General features: G+C 30.1%; 2 protein-coding genes across 2 annotated transcripts in view; both read left to right on the top strand.

Annotated features, from left to right (window-relative positions):
- Nucleotides 1-23,962, top strand: part of Pcl (polycomb protein Pcl) — a 61,960-nt gene that overhangs the window by 3,963 nt on the left and 34,035 nt on the right. Inside the window, 6 exon segments of the mRNA XM_067280537.1 lie at nucleotides 6,170-6,251; nucleotides 8,897-8,992; nucleotides 10,234-10,334; nucleotides 14,405-14,435; nucleotides 18,972-19,012; nucleotides 19,469-19,545. Coding sequence (XP_067136638.1) covers nucleotides 6,170-6,251; nucleotides 8,897-8,992; nucleotides 10,234-10,334; nucleotides 14,405-14,435; nucleotides 18,972-19,012; nucleotides 19,469-19,545 — 428 coding nt within the window.
- Nucleotides 15,439-23,962, top strand: part of LOC136983714 (cilia- and flagella-associated protein 77-like) — a 233,549-nt gene continuing 225,025 nt past the window's right edge. Inside the window, exon 1 of the mRNA XM_067280544.1 lies at nucleotides 15,439-15,444. The gene's annotated coding sequence lies outside the window, so the exon portion shown is untranslated. The remainder of the gene's footprint in view (nucleotides 15,445-23,962) is intronic.

Raw genomic sequence — 23,962 nt, 5'->3', positions numbered from 1 at the left:
GACAGCTGGCCTACTTGACGTCTACTAGAGACGTTGCCTTGGAAATTGTTGTGCTGATAAGGACTCATTTATATTCTGTAGTATCTTCCTGTCTGTATTTCCCTGTACTCGCTTTGATGTTTATTAAATATTTTCTTTTACAATTTACTGATTGTCGTCCTTGAATATGGCCAACACCTGATCATGACCTCGCCTCCCTCTCACTCAATTACTTGCCCTCCTACAGCCATCCATTGACAGAGTGACGGTCTTCACCAGACCATGCCAGTAAGCGGGGTCGAGCACAGAGCTTAATTCCCTCAGTTGTCACAATATACAGATTCAACCCACCAATTCAGAGTGATTCATTGACCAGGAGGGTAAGATTGCTTTGCCTTAATAAGTCCTTATGTCTAGTTAAAGCTACCAAGTACCAGCTTTTGAAGAAAATGAATAGCTTACACTTGAGACCACAAACATTACCTGCAGCTAATGCATATTCTGCTAAGTTACATGAGAAAGTGGTCCACAGGATTAACTCTTTAAACATAAGATTGGCCAAAATTGTCTTAATTCACTTGAGATGGAATTGGTTGAAAGGAAAGTTGTTTGACTGGTTTTGTTTGGGATGACATTGTATTACTGAATAGAATGCAACAAACCAAAAATGGGTCCAGTATTCTGTTGCATGCTGAACTTGAACCTTACAACAATCCTACCCGAGGTTGAAAATGAGATAAAGTAAAATGTTGGTATAACCAAATTGAGGAGACCACCGAAATATTTTTGTTATATTGAAATACAGACAAAAATGCAAAGATAAAAGAAATTTGATAATGATAGGAAAAAAATCTCTTGCATTCTGAAGTAAGAGTTTTTACAAATTCAATTTGTCTATTAGTATTTATATGAAACCAAATTTCACATTTTCAGAATGTAAGTTATATTAAAGTAGAATAAAAATTAATCTTTAATAAAAAGTAAGATTGAGAACAGATTACACTTATTGAACAATATCATGAGTGAACAATTAAAATAACAATATAGTAGTACTGATTAGTTGGAATCTTGCCTCTTTAATTATTTCTGCTTGAAGTTATTATTTTCTGGTAAAAGAAGTCTAATTTTTGTCTGTGTTGTTTCTTTAATGAATAATTTTTGATAAAATCCAGTACTGTGACAGCCTTCCAATAGGCCATCAGGCACTTCTTTTTGCACATTATCCAATACTAATTTATTCTCTTTCAAAGAAAACTGCTTTTGTTTTTTGTTTTTCTCTGTTTTTTCTTGTAAACTTAAAAAGAAATAAACTGTAGAGTAATAACATTAAATGAAACCATAACTAAGGATTAAAATTAGTGTTGCCAGCTGAACTAGGCATGAATTTTAATGTTGCCAGACTATTTGACATAATATTCATCATTCACTAATAAAGAATGATTCATGTATTTATAATTTTGTTATAATGAAACTATTCTATTGTAACAGACAGAATTTTTATTACATTAAACTGATAAACTGGCATTTGTTATACTGACATTTCACTGTATAAGGAATGCACCTTATTACAGCAGAATACTTGGAAAACTGATCTCAAGTGCAACAAAATAATCGCAAACATAACATGGCCCAGAACAAAATAATCACAAACATAACATGGCGTGCTCCATAAGGAAATGATTGGATAGTAACAAATTCATACTTACCAGAACAGGTAAATGTAAGCAATTAGTAATATTTAAAAAATTAACATAGTCTTACAAGAATACAGTAAAATAAATAAATGTGAGGAGATAGATGAGAACATTAACACCTACATCAAAATGTGTCAAAAACTTTCAAAGTTGGCCCTCAATAGAATGTTACCAGCTCTTTAAGAAAATATGCATACTGACTGACACTTGGCTTTTTCACATTTGCTAAAACACAAAGAAAGAAAGCTTTTCGGTTTCATAGAAAAGAGTATTTACCCATCTTACTAGAGAGAGCCCCCACAAAAATTTATGTCAGTTATGCCATCTTACAAATTTTCCATAACCAAGTCAGTAACCCTGATTTTGAAGAAATCTCAAATTTAAGTTTAATGGAGAATGAAATCACTACTACTATAGACTAAGAAAGAATGTACCCCTCTATTAAACTGACTCTGTAAATGCTCTGAGACTTTTTAGTGTGTTTATCCCTAACACCGATAAATACCAATCTGAAATCATAGAAATGACAGATCTATGATTCCTTCATTCTTTTGCATTTGAAGGGTGTTTTTACAAACAGAACAGCAAGATACCCTTGAAGAGTCCAGTATCTCGAAGTCTATGCAAATTAGTTGTGAGCAATTTAGAAAATAACTTATCAAACTTAATAAATGAATTTATATTATTACATTAAAGGTTCCTAGCTGATGTACCGTACTTTGTACCACTGCAAATCACTTTTACCAACCTGTGGCAAGTGAAATATGAATCATTTGAATACATTTCTTATTTTATCTCACAGAGAGCATATTATAGCACACTTCATAATTGAATTGGGCATCCCACAATTTTTTGCACTGGTGTGACTCTTGATTGAACTTTAGACTGAAAAAGTCTAAAATATTGGCATTTCAACTTTTGTGTCTGTTCCAAAGCCTTAGAGTTATAATGTGGTAAATGTGTATTTATTTCATTTCTAAATATGTTGACAACTTATAGAAAGAAATCATTTATTTATATTTTATGCCCAAAACATACAGTTAAAGTAGATGCAAATGCATGTAAACATTTTGATTATGTTGGGGTTACTTTGCACTAACATGGAGATGGAGCAGAGGAGAATGTTTGTTTTCTGATTGTACTATTCCATAAGTGACTTTAAATTCCATGTGGATGAGTCTAACTGCATCATTTATGCTTATTTGTGTAACACTGGGAGAATAGTGAAACAGTTTGTAAATAATCGACCAGGAAAAGATTTATTGAGAGGCTTATGGGAAAAGTTGTTTCTATATTCATCATATTCTGTATTCATTACATCCTGAGGAACAGATTAATGACAAATACAGGAGTTCCACTGTGTGTAAATTTCTAATTTGGCCCATTAAGGAAAAAGGTTGGACAACCCTGGGATAGAGCATCAATAACAAAGGAAATACTTATAAATTAAAAAATCACAACTCTGCCAATAAATCAAATCTCTGAACAAAGCCATTGACAGGAAAATTTAAAAAATGGCCGTTATAGGAGGTGAGCTGAAAATTGCACATGTATAAATTGAAGGAAAACTTAATTTATTACTTTCAACTTTGTGGGAAAAATCACAAAAAAAAAAGTGTATAGAGTACTTCTAAAAACACATTTAGATTGATTTTTTTATTGTAGATTACATCCTAGTCCTCTGTCAGTGGTAATAATTTAAAAATTTCTTCAAAATCATCTTAAAAAACACCTGAAATATAGTTGTTGTTTGTTGAAATTTTTTACCTTTTGCTGTTGGAAGGTGGGCATATTTTAAGAATTTGAATGTTTAACTCAATTGTGGGAAATGAATAAAACATTGGCCTTATCTGAGTCAAAAAGAACATTTGAAACTTTTCTATTTTAGAGAATACTGCTGATGATGGGAATTTTTCCCAAAACATTACAATAGATAAATGATTCTTTGATGAAAGTCTTTTCTTATGGGTGTTTGCTATGAAATTGTTGTTTAGTAGTTTCGAGTAATTTTTCTTGACTAAATGAAGGGGAATTTAGATTGAAATGCACTTATACTTTCTTTCGAAGAAGTTTTTTTTTTCTATTTTTACTCCAAGAAAAACAGCTTGAATTAGATTTTACTGTTAAAGGTAAATAAAATTTAATAATGTAGATATTATCAGTCAATAATTCTGTAATGATATGCCTAGTGTTGTTGGTGATTTTTAAAAAATTTCAGATCTTTGATGACAATGTATTTTATCTGCATATGTACTTTATATTAAACATAGTAACATAGTTTATATTAAACATAGTAAACATAGTTAGTAAATTTAAACATAGTTTATATTAAACATAGTAATTCTTCTCTTATTATTAGTGTAGCATTAAAAATAGTTAATCCATATGAAATTTCCTCCAGTGCTCTTTGTCAAAAATTTCTGAAATTTTGCATATAAGGGGATTGATGCTATTAAATTTTGGAGGTTAAAGGTTGGGGGTGAAGAAATAAATGGATTAAAGGTGTGTCATATGTTGAGTAGGGTTGGACTTAATGATAATTTTACTTGTTATTAGTGTTTACAGTTTTTTATAAAACCCATCCCAACCCTCAAAATTAAGTTTTTTTCCATTTTATAATAATTAAAAATATTTTTAATAAAATATCATAACAGATGGTGCCACCAAAATTTTAAATGTTGCTGAGAAGGTTAAGCAACTCCTTGCTGGAATTTTTTTTATCTACAGGATTACTTAAGGCAATTTTTTTGTGGACTTTCTATGCTTAATTCTGAGTACAATTACTATTTCACAAACTTGATTCTGCAAAATCCTGTTTTGTTTACAGAACTGTCTTTGAACATGCTCAGAAAGGAATCCCTTCAAACTTTCCAACAGTATAGGTTAATGTGATACAAGCAACTGAAAAGTAGTGAAGTGAAAAGAACCGAACAAGCTGGAAATAAATGACAGGAGGACTGCGATGTTTCTCAGGACTGAAATGCAAAAACAGTCCTGACATGTTTCTCAGGACTATTTTTTTTCATGTTTTGGACATGAAAGAAAGCTGTAAATGTAAAGGTCATAGCATTCCAGGTTATCCTAGAGATAAGCATTCAAGGTTGTCATGACTTGCAGATTACTTGTGCCATTATGTCAAGCATAGCTGACAAACATCTATGACATCATGACTATCTCTTGTGACAATCATTTAGAACCCCCAGAACATCATTTTTGATGACTGATGTCATTTTTTTTTTTTTGGAGAACTACTGAGTGGAAAATTGCCACCTTATGCATTATAAAGAAAAATTGTATGCAATCATGTGGGTCAAGTAGACAATTGTTTCAAATTTAAAATAAATGTATTACTTCAGTTAACAAAAGAAGATAATTAAGACAAAAAGATATAAATAGATCAATAAGCAATCTTAACGTGGCACTAGTTATATGGTACTGACTTTTGCAAAAAAAAAAAAGTCATCAATGCAGGTGTTTGATTTTCTGTAATTCTTAACAAAATGTTTGAATTTTAATTGTATAAACTATAACTGTGGCACTAATATAGTTGGTATTCTTTATGTAATTTCCTCTGTGATCCTTTTTTTTTAATTTATATATTGGAATCATTTTATTAGAATAAAAACAATTACTAGGAAGTGAGTGAACTTTTAGTGCAATTGCAATTTACAGTTTTTACAAAGCATTATGTAATGCTAAGGTCTCTAAATTGACTAATATTGTTGCTAAATTGTAAGCTATTGATAGGTTCCCCCACAAGATGTATTTGGCTGTCCAATTACAAAAATTTTGGCAAATACCATGCACAAATGCTCTTATCAACCCTTGGGTAACAGAATGATTCATTTGTTTCTGAAATGTTGCTGAATCATTTATGTCATTGCTTTGTACATCGCACAAGTAATTAATAAATTAATGTAATGTTCAGTATTCCATGCTATGTAGTATGGCTTGCATTTCTTAATACAGTTTATGGGGTTGATAGAGGATATGAGTTAATTATTTTTGGGGTGGTATATAAGACCATCCCAAAAGTGGTCTTATATACCGTTTTTTTGTTTTGGAGCATTACCGGGATGTGAGATGATAGTCAAAAAGTGTAAAAATAGCATTACATAATTTATGGATGATCCCTATATATATTGTTTATTATGTGAAGTAGTAATAGTTATTTAGCACTCCTTACATTAGACAGTCATGAGCCAGATATTAAGAATGTCTTTATAATGTTGGTCATGGATTTGGCTCAGTTGCATTGTAATGATAATGTCAAGGGACAGAATCTAATAAATCCAACCCAGACTATCCATGAAAGACTTCTGAGTATAAGATCCAGACTAGAACATGAGTAGTCAGAATTGTGGCTTGTACCTTAGTTACAAGCCATAATTCTGACTACCCACGGTCATATTTTTTTAATTATATAAATATTAGTTTAAGAAATTTTTAATATTAAAAAAGTTATTTGAAACATTAAATTTTATAAAACATATTAGGTGGATAATGAAAATCAAAGGTGCCTTGTGAATTTTGAAGATAATTCTTTACATTGGATTTTGTATAAAGATTTACAAACTGGTATGTTATGTTTAAATATTTAATTGTATAATTGCATAGTAGTAATTGATTCTGAAATAATTGTCGAATAAGCTGAAATCCAGAATAACGTTTTGTACATATGACAATTATTAAATATAACAATTTTTTCCTATGGAAAATATCTGAAATAACTTTTGTTGCTTTCTTAATTAAAATATTTTTAGAAGATAGCTGATTAGTACTTTTAGTTATTACATACAATATCATTATATTATAGCATTATATTGTAGGAAAAATTTAAATTTTTACTGCTGCTTGTACATGATGACTGGAAAGTCCTAATAGTTTGTTTATATGAGGAAAATGAACATCTTTCTCATGAAAATTTGAAAAGATAGTAGTCTGCTTCTCTGAGATGTGATCCATATACTGTGGAATGTTCTGCCTCCTTGTATGACGGAGGAAACTGGCAACAATGCCAAGTGGGTCTGTTGAAAGAATGCAATTGCTGATACAAATGATACCACAAAATGCTCCTCTGTGGTGACATCTATGTGGGTTCACAAACATCAATTGCAAGCAGAATGATGTGTGACATAATGAATGACTTTACTGTGCATTTTGCTAAATAATCAATCATGGCCAATGTTATTAGGCTGGGAAAAGAAAGCTTTTGCAATGGGAAATGTGCGAGATGCACCTTGTAGTGGGAAGCCAAGCACTTGTTGGAAACTTGTGCTGCTGTGGGGAGTCAATCATATAATCACCAACAAATTCAACAATTCAACATACAGATGTGCTGCACAGTTAAGCATTCCAGGATTAACAATGCAAGTCCACATAAAAAAGGACTTGCAAGTGAGAAGTTTTCATCTAGTAATGGTTAATGAGTTGATGGATGTAGATCTGGATTGACATGTGCTACAAAGCTTTTCAAGAGCAATGGACCAGAAGAGTTATGTTTTCAGATGAATGTGTGATTTAATAGAGAGGTTGGGGTGCAAGTACAAATGTTAAACTTGTATGGCAAGTAGAAATACACGTTTGACATTTTAAGTCCAAGCAAAAGACCTTGTAGTGCTTGTTCACAAAATCACATGACTCAGTGAATGTTGTACATTGACTCATGGGAAATTTGTTGAAAAAGTGGCAGATACATTTAACAATGAGGGTTATCATCAAAGGTAAATAAACAAATTAAACTGTTTAAAAGTATTTATAGGATGTTTAATAACACTAAATAATTATTTTTAGTTAGTGTTGTATCTCCTACCGTATGATCAGACGATAGGAGTACCTCGTACTTTTGTCGAGGGAAGTAGTAGCTTATGTAAATTCGAAAGCAGCTCGAAAAATTAATTTTTGGAAAATTTAGAAACGTGTTATGCTGTTGATGGTAGAAGATGCCCTGGAAGAACAAACCTACCTTAAGATAAGCTATTATGAAGACAAATATATGTAAATTCTATAGGCACTTCACAACACTTACTAAAAAATTGTATAATTAAATAATTTCTGGATTAAAATCGTGTGTTTCTTTACAATATTATTCGTAAATGCTTAAATAATCATTATTTTAATAAAATAAGTCATAATTTTAACCACAAACACAAAAAAAATGAAGTTTAAGCTGATTGTCTACTCACCATTCTAGATGTAGCAAATGCCATTATCGACCGTATTGAATTGCCAGATGGCGGTGCTCGTCCATCCTCCATTCACGTTTTGGGTTGAATTGCACCTCAACTTCTCTATTGCTGCTCTTGGAATCACAATGTGTCTTTCTTGGATAAAGAAATCCTCATTTCTTTGAGGAAATCAAGCACAACCCACCTCATATTATGGTTTGGGCAGGCATGGCTACAGGTATTATCTACTTTGAAGGTTTTGTTAATCAGAACAATTATCTCAGCATGCTCAAGGACTGGTTGTTTCCGAAGCTTGCGGCAAAAATAGTTGCTGATGCTGTTTTGGTTTCAGCAACATAGTGTGCCAGTGCATTTTGTATTAAATGTCTGTGCAAATCTTGACTAAATTTTCCCAAATTTCTGGATCAGATGTGAGTCAACAGTGTCCTCAGCTCCTTTGCCTTGGCCTCCAAGGAGTCCTGACAATGTCTTCTGGAGTCTTGTGAAAGAAGTGCTAAAATGTCACTAGCAATCCAGACCTAGCAATCTGAAAAATGCAGTTTATGCAGTGTTTTTAATTGTCACCCTGCAAATGTGAATGAACAAACATGGAAGTGTGTGAGGCTGTGGTATGAACATGGAGCCCATACAGATATTTTGGATTCATAAAAGTAACCTCTGTACATAGCACACGACATCAAAGTCGGGTGTAAAGGGACTTCTTGGCCACCCTATATTATGTTTTACGATGTGAATTCAGAAAATTTAAAATTTGGTCAAATTATTTATAAATTATCTGGAAGAAATTAAATTTTGTGACTAGACACTGCATTTGAAATATTTATGATAATGATATCAATGAACACTTCAAATGTAATATTTAATTTAGATTTTTGAAAAAACATGGGAAATTTTAGCATTGATTTTTGCAGTTTAAAATTGACAACTTATTGTTACCTTATTCCAGCTGCTTAAGAATTTAAAACATTTTTGATCTGAATGAAAAAAATATTCTAAATAAACTTTTAAAATTAACCTTTTTTATGTAATTTCTAGGTACTATGCAGACAGATGAAATAACATGTGCAATTTGTGATGGAGAGAAATCAGAAGCTCCAAATGAAATTGTGATATGTGATAGATGTAACAGAGGTCAGTAGATTGAAATTAATTAAATATTAATATTATATATTAGTGTTTTAAATTAAGCATTTAATAATTTATCACAATTTATATACATACAAAAATGATCAAAAATCTAAAGTACATAAAAAAAGATAAAATAATTCAGCATCATTGTTTGGACTTGTCCTAATTATACACATATGGAAAGTGATCATGCAAGCATGCCAATAACTATTCTGGTGTTCCCCTCTCAGTTAAAATTAGATTTGGATTTGTAGACATTTATCCATGTTTCAATATAGTTTTATACTTTTTAGCTAGTTGTTAATTTTGAATGTAATGCCATAGAGCATTTGTAACTTTACCAAAAAGGTCAAATATGGAGTTAATAAAGGTATAAAATAAAACAGTTGTAAAGCAAATTAAGATGAATATTTGCTGAAACTAACTAATTTGTATAATAACTCAAATAACTTATGCCCTTTATTTAGTAAATAGACTAATCTTTGCTTTTAAGCATGATAAATACTCCAGTAATAAATATAACATGCTTTCATAAATCTTTAACAGTTGCTCACATACATTCCCTTCACACACAGTAAAATATTTTGATTCTGTTTCCCCCACATTGGCTTTTCAACAAAATTTCAAGTAAGTTGTGTCAAATGTTTTTGTGATCATATAACTAAAAATTTTCTGTTTTGTTATGAAAGTACTTAGGTTTTCTGTATCTCTACAAATGCTGAAGTAAAATCATTTTCAAATTTTTTTTACTTGAATAAAAATTTTCTAAAAAAGTTTAAGATGAAATATAACAAATTGAAGGCTAAATACAAATAAAAAATTTGTATTCAGGAGGAATTTTATTGTGATTTTGTATTTGTATTTGATAGTTAAGGATTGTCTTCAAATATTCTTCACAATCACAAAAACACAATTAACATGAGCAGAGACAACCATCAGGTTCATAAGCAGAGAGAATCTTTCAGGCTCTTCTCTGCTTATGAATATGTAAATTGATTAAAAGTCTTTCTGACATGGTATTTTTGTAGAAATATTTCTTGAAAAAAGGTTTTTGTATTTGATCTTCAATTTGTAATATTCTAATTTGCAAGTTGCCTATTTAAAAAGCAAAATACTGATTAAATATGACACTTGTATTGTTACAATAAATTAGTTATATAAATCAACTGATTACAAAATATAATATACAAAAAATGTCAACTTATTGTTTTCTGATATTTTACTTATTCTATTTTCTTGGGTAGGTTATCATCAACTTTGCCATCGTCCAAGTATTCCAGATAATGTATTAAAACCAGAAGTACAGTGGCATTGTAGGCAGTGCATATTTGCAAGTACTGCAAAGGTAATTTTTAACTTTAATCATGATTTTAATGAAATAAAAATTATTAGCAGAATAAATATACAATTTTTGATAATTCTTGACTGTTAAATGGGTTAATGTTAGACACTTATATGGTACAATTGAAAATATTTTGGTGATCATTCATTCAATAATACTTCATATTATAAAATTTAAGTTCACTTTTAGTTAATTGTTACTTTAATTCAAATTGAATGTCTAAAAAGCATGTTATACTGAATAAAAAAAAAGTTAGTTACCAAAAAGAGGATAGTTGAGACATTGGGATTGTAGTTTTATTTTTTTCAATAATAATTTGATTTGATTTTAATATCAAATTTTTATTAAAAGAATTGTGAATCTAGTCGTCATTTAATTACAACATAATGAAACTATAATAATTCAGAATTAAATAAAACTTGTATTTTATTTTTGCTGTATAGTTTCATTATTATTAGCTATTTTTGCCTCAATACTTTTAAATTATAAAAGAATAACTGTGATAAAAGGTGCACATTATTTTATTAAAAAATTTTAATTTCTCAATAATAATGTTTATATGGTAATTTTGTTATAGTAAAAGTTTTCACTATAATCCAATATTAAAAAAAAGTTAATGGTTTCAAAAATGTGTTTTTAATAGAAACATGTTACATGTAAATGATTGGGACTAAATATGCCAATCCAATTGATTGTTAGTTTGAATTAATGGTGAATCCAGCTAGGTGCATGCAATGTACCCACAAGGACTCAGGCCATTTGAGTCTTGATTGATTACTAATACCATAGAAAAAAAAATACAAATATTTGAAAACCACTGCATTATAATAACAAATACAAAGTTTTTACAACTTTCTTTGTGTGTATACAAAAAAAAATAATAATGACATAACCTACGATTGCCTGAAAGATCAGGCTAGAATTTAGCTTATTTAGTTAAGAGATGGCACCTAACGCCTCTCTCTAGTGACAAATTACTTTATATTAATAATTTAATTACCCAAATTCTAGCCTGATCTTTCAGATAATCATTGGTTATTCTATTATATACTAATCGGGCTTTAAGATGTTTATTATATACAAAAAATACATGCTTTGTGAAACCATGACACCTAAATAAATTGTGCTATATTCTAAAACTGACTGTACACCATCATCTAAACCAGTGATGGCATGAATATTATCATTTATTATAGAAAGTAAATTCAATATTGTGAATGAATTAAAATATAAGGCATGATCAAAAAGTTTTCGTTCGAAAGCTGTACAGTTCAGATTTGGTATGTCAGTCATGCAAAAGCGCCATGACCATTTAGGCAAACATCCCACTGCTTCACCAGGTTGAATATACCCCGTTGGTAAAACTCCTGTTTCTGCTGCTTGAGGAAATCTGAAACTGCCTGCTGCACTTCTACGTCTGACCAGAACCGTCAACCTTTTAAGAACTTCTTTAAGGGACCGAAGGCATACAAATCGCACGGGGAGAGATCAGGACTGCAAGGCGAGTGTCTCCCACCTTAGTGTGCATAACTTCTGCGTTTAAAACATTTGTGGTATGGAGACGTACATTATCATGAAGCAGAATCACCCCATTTGACAATTTTCCTCGATGTTTCATCTTAATTGCACGTCGTAATCTCTCCTGCGTTTCGCAGTAACTTGAAATCAATAAGCAGTGGTCCCTGGTGATCGAAGAACAGGGTAAACATCACTTTTCCAGCAGATGACTAGCTCTTGAACTTTTTGGGATGAAAGGACAAAGGATGACACCACTGCATGGTTGCCGCTTTTGACTCAGGTTCCCAGTAGTGGCACCAGCTTTTGTCGCCAGCAACGATGTGCTCAAGGAATGTGTTGCCTTCATCATTTTCAGGTTCTTCAGGGAAACAGCATCCAGTTTGATTGTTGTTCGGAATTTAACGCCCGGGGTATCCACTGGCTGCAGACCTTAAGGTAGCCTAACTCGTACCGGATTATGTGTTGCGCAGTACCGAAGCTTATGTCGAGATCTGTTGAAAGCGTATGTATGGATATGCAATGATCCACCCTAATTGCATCATCAGCTGCCCACTTGTTGTCTGTATTGGATGTGGCTAGCCTCCCAGATCAATCTGCATCTTGGGTCGAATCGCGACCAGCTCTAAACTTTGCTCACCATTCCACTATGGTGGTTTTTGACAGGCATGCTTCTCCATACACATTCTTCATTCTCCGATGAATGTCTATTGTGTGTTTCCTTCAGCAGCCAAAAAGAGAATCACAGCATGTTGGTCCTGTTTGGACGCACATGGTATTAATGTTGCCATTGTTCACATTTTAGCGTTTTCCACACAATAATCCCAGGCCTGACTGTCGGTGCTTATACACCCCACATTGGCGATGCGCTAATTTGCATATATGCTGCAGCCACATCCTTAAACGGAAACTTTTTGATTGCCCCTTATATTTGAGTTAATAAAGCTACAGTAGAGCATCGATTATCCAACCCCCAATTAACTGACCGCGTTCTAGTCAGCAAATTCAAATGTCTGCTAGTGATGTGGCGCTACAATATTTGGTTATGTCTTGGCTACTTTAATAATATTTTTGTTAAATTTTTGCATGTTTTAGCTGGCAGCACTGGCTCGACCATGAAAGGGAGGCTAGTATTTAACCCTTTCCTTGCGGTTAGCTACCGATCGGTGTGTATCACGTGACTTCTTCGTTTATCGGTGATGCGAAACTTACCGATCGGTAACAATTAAAAAATTCGATTAATTTGCGCTATATTCGAGTTTTCCAGAGATCTTAGCTTTGGTTCGCTCTTCTGTATGTCGATTGACTTTGTTTAAGCCAATAAACATTTTGTTACCACCCCTTGGCCATAAATATTTTGGTAAATACATCCCCTACTATTCTACAGTAAATCTTCGCAGTTAACTACACAGTTGGCTGAAAACAATCAAAGGGAAACTCCTTCTACAGTTTTATTGAGTCTCTTCTGTCTTTGTTGACGTTACTTTAACTAATCACAGACTTATGAAACGAAAAAATTTCCGCGAAAAGCCCCGCCTTCAACCTTTGAAGTAAAATGTAAACAATCACTGTAAATTCGCTTTTTAAATCGATTTTTAATTCTAATTAACTAATTTAATGCACTTAGACATTAAATTAGCTAATTCGACAATATTTAGGCGAGTAAATATGTTTTTAAAACTATCTTCACGATAACAATCGACTACTCTCCCAGCTAAGTAATTAGAGACATAGTGTGAATAATGGCAATAACTTCTCTGCCCGCTCTAGGTAGAAAGCTGCGGTTTGTTTTGTTTAATAGAGGACAGATGTTTCTATCTAACAGATGTACAAAGTTCAGCGATTCTCTGTAAATTAATTTTTTTTTTTTTTGTTCGTAACCTTCAAATTTGTTCGTAAACTTCATATTATTTTAAATATGTATAAAACTAAAAATTATACAATCGTAAACTGTAATATGTTTTTAATCAAACACAAAAAACAGATTGAATATAGCGCGATATTGAAGCGAAATATCGCGATTTCAAAAAATTACCCAAAAAACGCAAAAATGCGCCACATAACGAATTCCACCTATTTACTTAATGCTAAAGGTTTTCCGCATGGAAAGGGTTAAACCAGGCCTAATACACTATACTAATAATGTATTTTTTCATACTTTTTGGTTATCCGACCAACCCCAGTCCCCAATTAAGTTGGATAATCGATGCTCTACTGTATTTATTAGCTTTGTTAAATCAGATGTGTTACCTTCTTTCATTGAAAATTACAAAAAATTTGTTTCATTTTTTGGTGACATTTAACAAGAATTGATAATGGGGGAAATCAAAAATTTCAGTTTTTTGATTTTGGTTATCATTTACTAAAAAATTTATCTTTCATTGTCTTATGCATGATTTTAAAATTGTTTAATAATTTCAAATTATGTTTACAACTTGGTTTTTATTATTAGAATATAAATGTAATTGCTCTTAATTTAATATTTTTAAAACTTACAACATTGTCATAATCTATAGTTCAACATTAATATTCATTGTAATGTTTTTGTTATTTTATAGAAAGGAGGAGCAAGAAAGAGAGGTCCAGATGGTAAATATTGTTTTACATTTGTGCATTTTTGTTTCTATTCTTAACCCTGCGTGAATCGCTAGGAATCGTTCCCTTACTTAGGTCGCATGGGTCTGTCAGACCCGCCATTTTTATTTTGAAATTAATAAACTTTTTCTATCGCGTAGAAGAACTACAATTTTTTCATTAAATTCTACGCTTTGTTTTCTATTTAGTAGTATAAATTACTTTTGTATTGACAAAATTGTCTTTCCAATATTTACTTTTACGTAATTTGATGAAAAAAACACAAAATAATAAACATATCAAATTTCAACTCTGACGTTTCACCGATGACAACTGTTTTATTTTGTTTTACTCATTAGAATGTCCTTTTCAAGATTTAACAGATAGTTTTGTTAGATTTTTACACATGAATTTTATTTTTAATTTTTAATGTGATATAGTCGTGTGTTAGGCTTAACTCGATCACCTAATTAAAAAATTGACATCGGCCAAAATATTATTCAATCTATCAAAATTCTTTGTTGATAGTTTAGATATAAATGTTTTCTCTGCACGAAATGAATCAATCGAAAAAATAATGAGAGGACCATCAAAAATTCGGCAATTAATGACATGTTCTCAATTCTGTAATTTGTTTTTTCTATAATATAAAATATTCACATACATCAAAAATTTTATAATTTTCACAATTCGTATTATCATAATTTAGTTTTGAGTTTTTTTGTCGTGCTTTGTGTATCGCGCGACAAAACAGTTGCTACGCGATCAAACGCAGCGATTTCATTCATAATTACTTGTTATGTAGATCGGGCTAACTTTTTAGGTTTGTTTTGTTGTGCCGCGATGAAAAATGAATAAATAATAAAAGCAGATTATAATTAAAAATATTTTTATCAGATTAATCTGGATTATTAGATTATAGAATAATTATAGCTATGCGATATGATTGTCGCGTAGTTGTAATTATTTTCCATATATCTAATTTCTTAATGTTTACTCATCTGAACACTGTCGAACATTTAATTAGCAATTTATAGCTCATAACGCGATTAAAACAAAAGAATTTATAGCGATTGTGTAAATTCGATTACCAAGATCATTTCCGAGGGGGCAGGATATTTCCCGGAATTTTATAGCTAGACTGTTTTCACAAGTTTCTGATTACTTAGTAAAAGTGAAAAAAAGCCAACTTGCATTGCCTAATAAACGAGGAATAATCATAAATTAATTATAAAAGTGATAAATAAAAATTATATGAAAAGAATAAAAAATGATTAAAATAATTAAAAATTAATTAGACATTACTTTTAAAAACAATATTATAACAAAAAAAAACAAAAATATAAATATACAAATAAATAACGATATGATAGGATTTAATAAACACTGCGCGACAACTTAAACGCGATAAAGTTATTGCGACACTCGCTATCGGCAACGGCGACAAATTAAACGGTCTTTTTTTACCCCCGTCATGAGTTGCATGGGTCTGACAGACCCAAAGTATTTTTTTTCTCAAAAATGAGCGTTGCTATTCAAAAAAATTTAACAGCATGGTAATTGGGTTAGAAAGTTAGAAGAATATTAATTTTTTCAGATTTTTTGGAAAATATTCAATATTAAAAAATTTTAACTAAAGTTCGCGCCGGGTCTGTAAGACCCGTGCGACTCACGGAGGGTTAAATTGTTGAATATATACTTCTAAAAGATAGTTTATTTTTGATTAGTATACAATATCAGAAAATTTTTAAAATTTTATATCAATGGATATAAAATAAATTTCAGTTTGTCTTGAAGCCATTGTATTTGAATATAATATTCCACATCTTAGAGATATAGATAAATGATTTGGCTGGAAGAAAATTTGAAAAGTATCTTTTGTGAAGTATTTCTTTAATACACTACAGAACTATAGTAATGAACACTTAGTTAATTTATTCAAGTAAAATGTTTTTATTGCATTTAATATTTAATTCATTAGCATTTTCAGGATTTCCTGTTGAATTTCAATGAAATCCTGAAGAATGCAAAAAAAAATTATGTAGAGAATTAGAGGTGAAGATGCACGTGTTTCTCTTGCAGATCATCTCTTCCACATTTGTATCTAGTGAATTATTAATATTACTATTAATTATATAAAGCATATTGAAGCATAATATATAAGCCAGACCAAATACACTAACTTTTTGACAGTGGTGTAATAAAAAAAATTTCTGAAAAGTATTAAACAAATAATATATATATATATAATTTATTTACTAATTATTAATTAATGTTCATTTTCATCAGTCTGGCATAAAAGGGGGACAAAGACAACTCATCCTGAGATATAATCTGCCCATTTATTGTTGCTGTAGAGATGCTGTGTCCAACTATTCTTGAAAATTGCAACTATTAATGAGTCAAAGATCCATACTCAATATGTGGGATGTTGATGACTCAAAACTTTTCTTATGATAAAATCATTGCAGCCTTCCTAAACTACTTCCTTAAACTCTAATTTATTATTTGCTCCTGCATGATCAGTTTTTTTGCAATACTACTAGCTGACCCATTTTGAGAACACAGTTTTTATTGGGGTTTGATCACTTATCTTAGATGTAATTTATTGATTATCTCAGCTTAACTGTTTTAGAAACTTTATTTCATTTGGTTCAGAAGATATATCAATTATAAAACTTTGATGGTTCTAACTCAGAACTTTTGGTACAATAATAAGTATTAAGTTTTTAATCTCTTCGTGTTAATACTGACAGAATTTTTCTGCACTCAATTTGAACGTCTATACTGTCTTCTTAAGATGCTTACTGTTATAAGCTACATTTTGCCAGTAGGGAGTAGTAATGCATCAATAGGTATTTTATAATAGGTCAACTAAAATACCTATTGATTTACCTGATTTTCCAATTAATCAGCAATTCAAAATCATCCAATTGCTTATATAAATAAGAATTATATATATTATGCACATAAAGAAAGTAGGAAGCTTTTTGTGCACAATATGCTTGCTTTGCTTGTTCACCCTCTTATTCCCAATACAGTCTATTCATAGAAATGGCAGCATTTCCAATGTTGCCATTTCTATTCCTTTTCTTTCTTTCTGTTCTCTTCTAAAGCATTTTTTTAAAAATATTTTTGGTCACTGAATGGTTACTGTATCGGTACATGTTTATTTCATTTACATTGACTCAGTACAGCAATGCTCCTTATAAGTGAAAACAAGCTGACACACATGAGAGCGTGCTCTTATATGTAAGATATGCTTATAAGTTAAGGACATGTTTCAAAAATAAGATTTTTGCATATAAAAAGCATGCTCTTATATTTTTACATTAATTCTGAAATGTTAATTATTTTAGTATCAGATTTTTGCAAAATAACTGATATGCCAGGGGAGACCATGAAATCAGATATTTCCATATAAAACCAGCATGCTAGTTTATACAAGTGAAGTTATACATCCCATTCTAGAGGGTGCATTAAAAAACCAAACGAGTTTTTATTCTAAAATTATGAAACTGTCAGCATTACATCAGAAACTACGATTATATGTTTAATTTCTTCATTTTGTCTTCTTTCTAACAATACAAAATACTCCTGAAATTCTGAAAGTGCTTTTTCTATGTGCATTTTATTGTTGTTTGATACAAAAACACAAAAAATAAGCATATTAAATATAAGAAACTGGCTGTAAATTATCTCAGTTTACACTGATTAACTTTAGCTCTGTGTGAAATTTGAGAGGAAGGTGTTGTTTTTAAGGTCAGGGCAGCCCACACTGACTATCTACTACTACTGTCAATAAGTCATTGTTTTATTGTCTTCTAAACAAAAACTCTTCCTGATTTTAAGTCAGTCAAATTACAATGTTGTCATTTTATTGTCCTTGGAAGATTGTTTTTTTAATTAAATGTTTAATTAACAACTAGTTCTGTTACATTCGATTAATTTTATATTTTAGTTGCAGTTTAACAGGCATGCTGGTAACCCTGGGTTTTCCAGCATGCTGGTCTCTCCCATTTTTATGCAGCATGCCAGTCATTCCACAAAAATACAGTCTTAATTATAAAGTATCAGGCATAACTGTTTGCTGTTTTTAAGGACTGACCTGCCTTTGTGCAATTTTATCTCCAGTCTGTCTGGTTGAATTCTAGAAAAAAAGACCAAACTTCTGAAGATTTGCAGAATCATCTTTTGAAGATTCAGAAGTCTAATCTGCATTTGATTCTGAAGTCTCTAAATTGACAGTCTTTATTAAACCTTGCAGTGCTATCAAGTATGAATTAAAAGCTCTAATATCCTTCTCCAGAAGAAACTCACAAGAGAGTCTCAATAAAGATAGTTTTTTTAATTTTCACCCCACACACAATATTTGAAGTAAAGTTCCACATCTCTTTAGCATCTAGTGTTCTACTCACAAGATGTTTGAACAGACAAATTCTTCTCAATTCCAAATATATATGCCCCTTTCAAATGAATTTCTGATAAAGTATTTTTATTTTAACAAATAAACATGTACTGTTTAATGAAACAATTTTTTTTTTATTGTAGCTAAAGAGTTGCAAGTGATGAAACAATCCTTGCCTTACAATGTAAGTCAGTTTTGTTTTTTTTAAAATTATATTAGTCTTATTTTTTTAATATAAATTTCAATGAATTTGTTTTCTTTCTGCAAGGTCTTCAGATCCCCTGTTTTGTTATTTACTTACACATTATGTAAAAGTTTCTTAATTTTTCAGCTTATTTTATGTTGAAAAAATTTTGACTAATTAAAAATTCAGATTTTAGTGTCTGAAAGATAATCATTCTTAATTTTTTTAAAAATTTGTATTGGTTATGCTTGTGCAACATGATTTCCATTTAAATCATGACCACAGTATTTCTGAAAGATTTATTTTAGATTTGTGAATGAAGCCAAAAAAAATTTTTGTTACTGTTTATGAAATCTCTTCTCCAACGGATAGCATTAAATTATTTTATTTTGAATATTTCTCTTCTCTGTAGTAGTAATAGAATACCATTATAACAATTTTTTTTTTTAAATTTAGCTGAATACTCTGACATGGGATGCCCATCATAAAACAAATACACAACAGTGTTACTGCTATTGTGGAGGATCTGGAGAGTGAGTAATTTTTCCAAATTTTATTTTAATATAGTTCAATACTAGTAATTCTTAACTTTTTTTTAAATAAGGATACTATGTACACTGAAGTTATATCTAATATAATTGATCAATTCAAACTGTAATACTGTATGTGAAAATAGTGCTTTAATTTATATTAATATGCTAATTAAAAAATAAAATTGAGCAAAAAGCTCTCTTGGAGTTTTATGCCATGCCCATTGATGTATAGAGTTGCTGTAAGAATGTTCATCAAATTATAAACTATTGGATAAATCAATTTTTTTTAATAATTTGTTTAAATTATTTACTTAATGTCATGTAAATTTCATTGTAACTGTAAAATGTAATTATAACTCAATTTTATAGTAAAAAAATTTAATTCTGACAGAATTTTTTCATCTAGAATTAAAAGAACTGTAATATAGGTTATTATATATTTTTACTTATTAAGTTGTATGTTCAAAGTCAAGAAGAAAAAAATAATTTTAATGAATACAAATATTTCATTTAAAATAATTTCACCATTGAAATTGAAATCTCTATTTTTTCTCAGGAGTGAATATAAATGATTGAGTAGTTTAATATTGAAATTGTTAATTTAATATGCTGTAAATTTTACTATTAATATGGCATATTTTTGGTTTTTTTTTTATAAATTAATATTTGGTAACAGGATAGTTGAAGAATTCCAATTAAGCTAAATAATTTCTGTAGGATATAGGTTTTCACAAAGTGAAAAGAATATATAAGACATTTGCAAGTAAAAAAAAATTGTGTATTTTAATACAGTGATAGTTAAACAAAAAAGATCAGTATTTAAAAACCTTTTAGCAGAGTGACTCAAAAATTTGGATCCCTAGAGAAATTATACAATTTATTTAAATGTCCACAAATTAAAGTAAATGCTTGAATTGGTGGTCTTTGACTTCTAAACATTTTCTAATGTGATGAATACATATTTAAATTCTATTTAATATATCTTTACTGATTTTTATCGCACTTGAATATAATTGTCTTCTCTACAGATACAAAAATTAACATGTGAATAGTTCTGAGTAAATTTTTGTAGACCAGTGACCTCAGATGGTTCAGCAGAAGTTCTAGCAAGAACCACCAATTCAAATTCAAACATTTATTGTTAGTTATATCACTCATTTGGATATATTGCCTTTTTTTTTAAATATAAAAGCATTTTAGCCAATAATGGAAACATTGGTTACATTGCTCATTTGGTTTGTTTCCCTATATGCATAGTATAATGAGGGGCTATTGTATTTGTGAATATTAATACCATTTAGTTCATAATAAATATTTTAATATTGTTTGCTCTGTATGTTATATTTCCTAATTAAAACTTTCTAGATGATGATATATAATAATGCATTGAAGGCTTTAAATTTAATGGATTTTTAATGACTAATCAATTATTATTTCTGATTTTTATTTCTTCTCTTAGTGGTTATAATATTTAAAGATAATTAAACTTATTTTGTTTATTTCTACTGCAGTGAGTAGTTTTTTATACATAACTGCTGCCTACTTTAAATGACACATTACTTTTTGGTAGTATATTAATATTAATTGACATTTATTTTAATATATTAATAAATTACATTTTAAATTTAATATTTTAAATGATTTTTGCTTTTAGCCTTTTTTTTTAGATGGATGTAATATGTATAATACTTGCCCATCTTTCATACCAATAGAACACCAATTGTGGTTCAGTTTCTGTTTTAGGCTATGTTTTTTGCTAATTATTTTAATCATTAAAACTTGTGATAGATGGTAAATTTTGTACCTTAATACATGCCAAATTCTTTAAAATGTTAAACTCGTTAATGCTGAATGTCTGGTTCCTGTTTTTGTAACTGGATATCGGGTTCATAGCTTTTAGTTGGGTGATCAAGTATTTGGATATCTGGATACCTATTTGAAAGATGGTGTACTGTACAGTACATGAGAAAAGAACATAAAAGAGAATCTTACATGTATTAGAACATGATTAATAAACATTTGCTATAATTTAATGTATTTAGTAATTTTTAATTGGGCATTTTTTCTAATGAATTATTTCAATTTCTAAAAGACCAATCTTGAAAATTAAAATTCTTAATTTAGAAATTTTTTTCAAGAATGATTGGTTATGCTTGAGCAACATGATTCCCATTTAAATCATGACCACACAGTATTTCTAAAAGATTTATTTTAGATTTGTGAATGAAGCTAAAAATAAATATCCTTAAAGAGTAGTTTACCCCATTTGTGTCTGAGGCCGTGACTCCACTAGCCGTAAAAGGGCCATAAAACCCCTCGCCGTAAAAGCTTTTAATCACGTGACCATGATATTTACGCCTGAGCAGGTCGTAAAACCAACATAAAAGTGAGTTGAGCAGTGTTCAACTTTCGAAGTGAATACGACCGTAAACCGGTACCATCCACCAATCAGAAGTCAGTTAAATCTAGGTCATCGTGACACGGTTTCGAAAATGGCGGAAAACGAGCTTTTGTGTACGTTCTCTCGTGGCTACTCTAGAAGATCTGGAAAGATTTATCGAAAACATCCGAAAGTATTCGTGTATCTACGACAAGAGGTATCCCGATTATAATAATGGATGCCTAAAACACGCGATATGAACGGCCAAAGGAAAATCCTTCAATTTAGAGGAGTATATAATAAAAAAGCTAAGCTTATAAATTGCTGTATATTATCTTAATAATATAATAATAAAAGCCAATATATGAAAGTAAAGATATTACTTTTACTATATTTTTGTAATTATAGTATAGAGAAAACTCGTAGAATATAATTATTGTCTTTATATCGATGTATCACGTATACACCGTAATAGTACTGTCGCCGTAAAGAGCTTTGCTAGCCGGACCTCCACCACAATCCGAGCACAAACACAAATAGGTCACGTGATTAAAAGCTTTTACGGCTGTTTTACGGCTAGTGGAGTCGCGGCCTGACAGAGACTGCAAGGGTTCCTTATTCCCCATTTATGGTTGATTTGGTAGATAGAGTTAACTTATAATAGTATTTTTGTTACAATTTCTATACACCTTCAGTTTGTAATGTCTGTACGTGTAAGCTTTTTAATGTTTCAATTTTGTAATGGCATTATATTAATATTCTGAAAATGACAATGTTTCAAAATATAATGCAAAATTTGAATATTGTAATTTGATTTATATATGTAATGTTCAAATATTCTGTTGAGAGATCATGATGAGGTCACAGACAGCTGAAAATGTTTGATTGATTAAATAAATTTGCTAGTTAAGATTGAACATTTTTCTTCTCAGATTAAACACCAATTTATGAAATATAAAGGTATATTTTTTTCACTTTTCATTTTTTAAACTACCTATAGTTTACTTATACAGTAGAGCATCGTTTATCCGAAAATCAGTTAACCGAAAGCTTTCCAGTCAGACTGTGTTGTGCTGAATCGAACGTTTTTGATACTAGATTAACTTCTAAAGTATAATTTTTTTGTTTTTATATTTTTCAATGTATTTATTTTGTTTGTACAAAATAAAGAAATAATTTTTAACAATACAATAGCCTCGATTATTATTATAAAAATTTTCATTGGGGTTAAAATTGACTGAAATTCAACATGAAGCAACACGCAGCAGAGAAAAATTTCAACATCGGATAGGTTAATATATTTTTTCGTACATAATCAGTTATCCGAACAACCCCAGTCCCCAATTGATTCGGATAAACGATGCTCTACTGTACTTGCCTTCATATCGAGGGTGTAAAAGATATTGTATTTTATAGCATGTAAGAGAGAGAGACCTATTTCAGCACAAAAATTTTTAGGAAAAAAGTATCTGGTGTATTTAAACCATTTAGCATTTTTGCATTCTGTTTCAAAAATTTTTTACTGTTTTCTGATTTTAAAAAAAAGCAAATAATAATAATTTACCATTTAAAATATTCTATATGAAAATATAAAACAAGCTTAATTAAACAATTTTTTTTTTGTTTTGCTAAGAGTTGAGCTAGGTAGAGATTACCTGTAGCCTATTGAAGGCTATTTGAAAAATTCATTAGTTTATATATGGAATTGTGATTTCCCATAAGATGCAGGGTACCTTTTTATGACAAAGTTGCATCTTATATGCTGTAAAATACAGGATTTGGAAAAGGCTAAAATATTAAAAAAAGTTGTTGATATTAAGGTATTAGAGTATTTAGTAGGAATAATTATAGATTAACCTTTTTCATAATTTTGTCTGTTTAATGGTTTTTTTAAAGTTTAAATAAGGCATTTGATGATATATACTGGTGCTCCACCCTTGAGCTCCAGAAGCTCAATCCCTGCATTTTGCATCACTATTAGATGTTTCATTTTATAATAATATTTAAATAAATAATTGTAATAACTTTTAAATTTTT

Source organism: Centruroides vittatus, unplaced genomic scaffold, assembly GCF_030686945.1.
Source record: "Centruroides vittatus isolate TY-2023 unplaced genomic scaffold, ASM3068694v2 contig_884, whole genome shotgun sequence".
Classification (NCBI taxonomy): Eukaryota; Metazoa; Arthropoda; class Arachnida; order Scorpiones; family Buthidae; genus Centruroides; species Centruroides vittatus.
This window is presented reverse-complemented; position numbering and strand designations above follow the sequence as displayed.